Source organism: Myotis davidii, unplaced genomic scaffold, assembly GCF_000327345.1.
Source record: "Myotis davidii unplaced genomic scaffold, ASM32734v1 scaffold458, whole genome shotgun sequence".
Taxonomy (NCBI): domain Eukaryota; kingdom Metazoa; phylum Chordata; class Mammalia; order Chiroptera; family Vespertilionidae; genus Myotis; species Myotis davidii.
Window position 1 is genome coordinate 2700475 of NW_006289819.1, and position 2445 is coordinate 2702919.

The window sequence follows — 2445 nt, forward strand, 5'->3', positions numbered from 1 at the left end:
GTAGTAGGGAAGCCACTACAGTTAGGTACTTTTAAAAAAATAAAATAAAAACTTACAAATTATTTATTTCTGTAATTTTTTCATTTAATATTTTTAGAACATGATTGACTAGGTAACTGAAACCATGCTGAGTGAGATCATGAATAAGGAGGGACTACTATATATCCAAAACTTAACTCATCTACAGTAAAGCATGCAAATATTATTTAACTAAGCGTTTGATTAACTTATACATGTGTATACACCAGTGGTCAGCAAACTGTGGCTTGCAAGCCACATGCAGCTCTTTGGCCCCTTGAGTGTGGCTCTTCCACAAAATACCACATGCAGGCGTGCACATATAGTGCGAAGTTGACTTAAAGCTTTAAGTAAAGTTTATTAAGTTAATTTTAGGGAACGTTGTGGAGTGAAAGAAGATGTAGTGTCGAGGATTGAGAAAGGTATGTTGAGATGGTTTGGACATATAGAGAGGATGAACGAAAGGAGATACACAAAACAAGTATACAAGACGAGTGTGAATGGGAGAGTTGGAAGGGGTTGACCTCAGTGAACGTACCTCAATGAGATTGAGGACGTTTTTAGCAAAAGCCAGCTTTAGGAGTACCCTAATTAAGTTAATAACAATGTACCTACCTATATAGTTTAAGTTTAAAAAATTTGGCTCTCAAAAGAAATTTCAATTATTGTACTGTTGATATTTGGCTCTGTTGACTAATGAGTTTGCCGAACACTGGTATACACCAATGTAACCATTATCCAGACCACAATATGTTATTTCTAGCACCCTGGAAACTCCTCATACCCCTATAGTCATAGGACCTCCCTTCCAAGGTAACCACTATTCCAACATTACTATTGATAAGTTTGACTGTTGTTGAACTTGATAAAATGGAACCATACAGTATTTCTTCCTCAAACTTATTTCTCCTCTGTACCTTGTCTCTGACAATGGCACTACCACTTACCCAGTTACCCAAGCTTGGAATCCTCCTCGATTCTTCTTCCTTTTGCCTTGTCTCTTCCCCCTAATTATTAACAAGTTGAATTTATTGTACTAACAGTTCTCCAATCCTTCCTACCACTGCCTTAGCCTCCTCTTTGACTGTCCAGCCTGCCTATCCAGCCTGCATACTGAACTACTCTGTAGTCCCCAGTCAAGCAACTCAGACTGTACTAAATGCTCCTTTGTGCTCCTGGTGCCTTACTTATATCGTTACTAGAGGCCCAGTGCACGAAATTCGTGAAAGGGGCTTGGCCCTCACAGCCGCAGCGGCCACAGCAGCTGCGTCGGCCCTCACAGCCCCAGCTTCATCCAGAAGGATGAAGTTGTCCAGAAAGTGGGTGTTCAGTTGTCCAGTCTAATTAGCACATTACACTTTTATTATTATAGACTAGAGGCCCAGTGCACGAATTCGTGCACAGGGAAGGGTCCAGCTGGCCTGCCCTGATTGGCATGGGGGGGAAGGGGCAGGTTAGGGTTGGGGCCGGCTCGGGGAGGGGCCAGCTCCACCCACTGGTTGAACTACCTGTCAAACTCCCGGTTCAGGGGACAATTTGCATATTAGCCTTTTATTATATAGGATTATAGCACTAACTACTTATAATTATTTACTTGTTTGCATATCTTCCTTAGTAGACATGCAAGAGACCATGTTTCATTTACCTTCTTCCCCAGTGCTAGCCCAATACTTGGCATATCACAAGCAGTTCATAAAAACTTGCTAGATGATTAAGTTAATAAAGCTTCCCTGCTTGTACACAGGATACTTGTGCCCTCTGCTTGGAATCTGTCCTTGCAACCCCAACACTAGCATAATTCTGGCATCCTCTGCTGAATGCGTGTGACTTGGAAAGGGTCCTTATTATTTGAGTGCCTGGGATTTCATTGCTTCTGACCGGTCATGTGTCCCCGTCACTGTGCTGCACCAGGATCTCTGTTGGGGTGTATCGTGTGTATTTGTGTCGGGATGAGTAGTCCTCCGTGCAGATGAGGTCTGTGTGTCAGGGTGTCAGGGCGCTTCTCTGGAGGTGGTTTTGCCTCGGGCATAGTGCGGCCGCAGGAAGGGGAAGATGTTCTGTCTCCGGGTTTCCGCAGGGATGTGTGTTTCCTGTCCGTGAGGCATTCTGAGGGGGATCCCCTGGGTTTCAAAGTGGCAGGGTTTGGGTCCAACAAATGCCGATCTCTTAAGGACCGGATGCCCGCCCATCCGCACCTGAAGCATAAGCACCTTCTCGCTTCTCCTCTGCGCAGGTGCTGGAGCCGCCTCTGGGGGCCCAGGGAGAGACCTTGGAGCTGCGCCCGCGCTCCCGCTACCGGTTACAGCTGCGCGCCAGGCTCCACGGCCCCACCTACCAAGGCCCCTGGAGCGCCTGGTCCGCCCCAGTGCGGGTAGAGACCGCCTCGGAGACCGGTGAGAGCCCCCCCAGGGCAAAGGCGGTCTGCGG

The 2445-nt window shown here is 46.7% G+C and overlaps 1 protein-coding gene across 1 annotated transcript in view; it reads left to right on the top strand.

Annotated features, from left to right (window-relative positions):
* Window positions 1–2445, top strand: part of MPL (MPL proto-oncogene, thrombopoietin receptor) — a 16831-nt gene that overhangs the window by 9240 nt on the left and 5146 nt on the right. The window contains exon 9 of the mRNA XM_006762601.2: window positions 2252–2412. Coding sequence (XP_006762664.1) covers window positions 2252–2412 — 161 coding nt within the window. The remainder of the gene's footprint in view (window positions 1–2251; window positions 2413–2445) is intronic.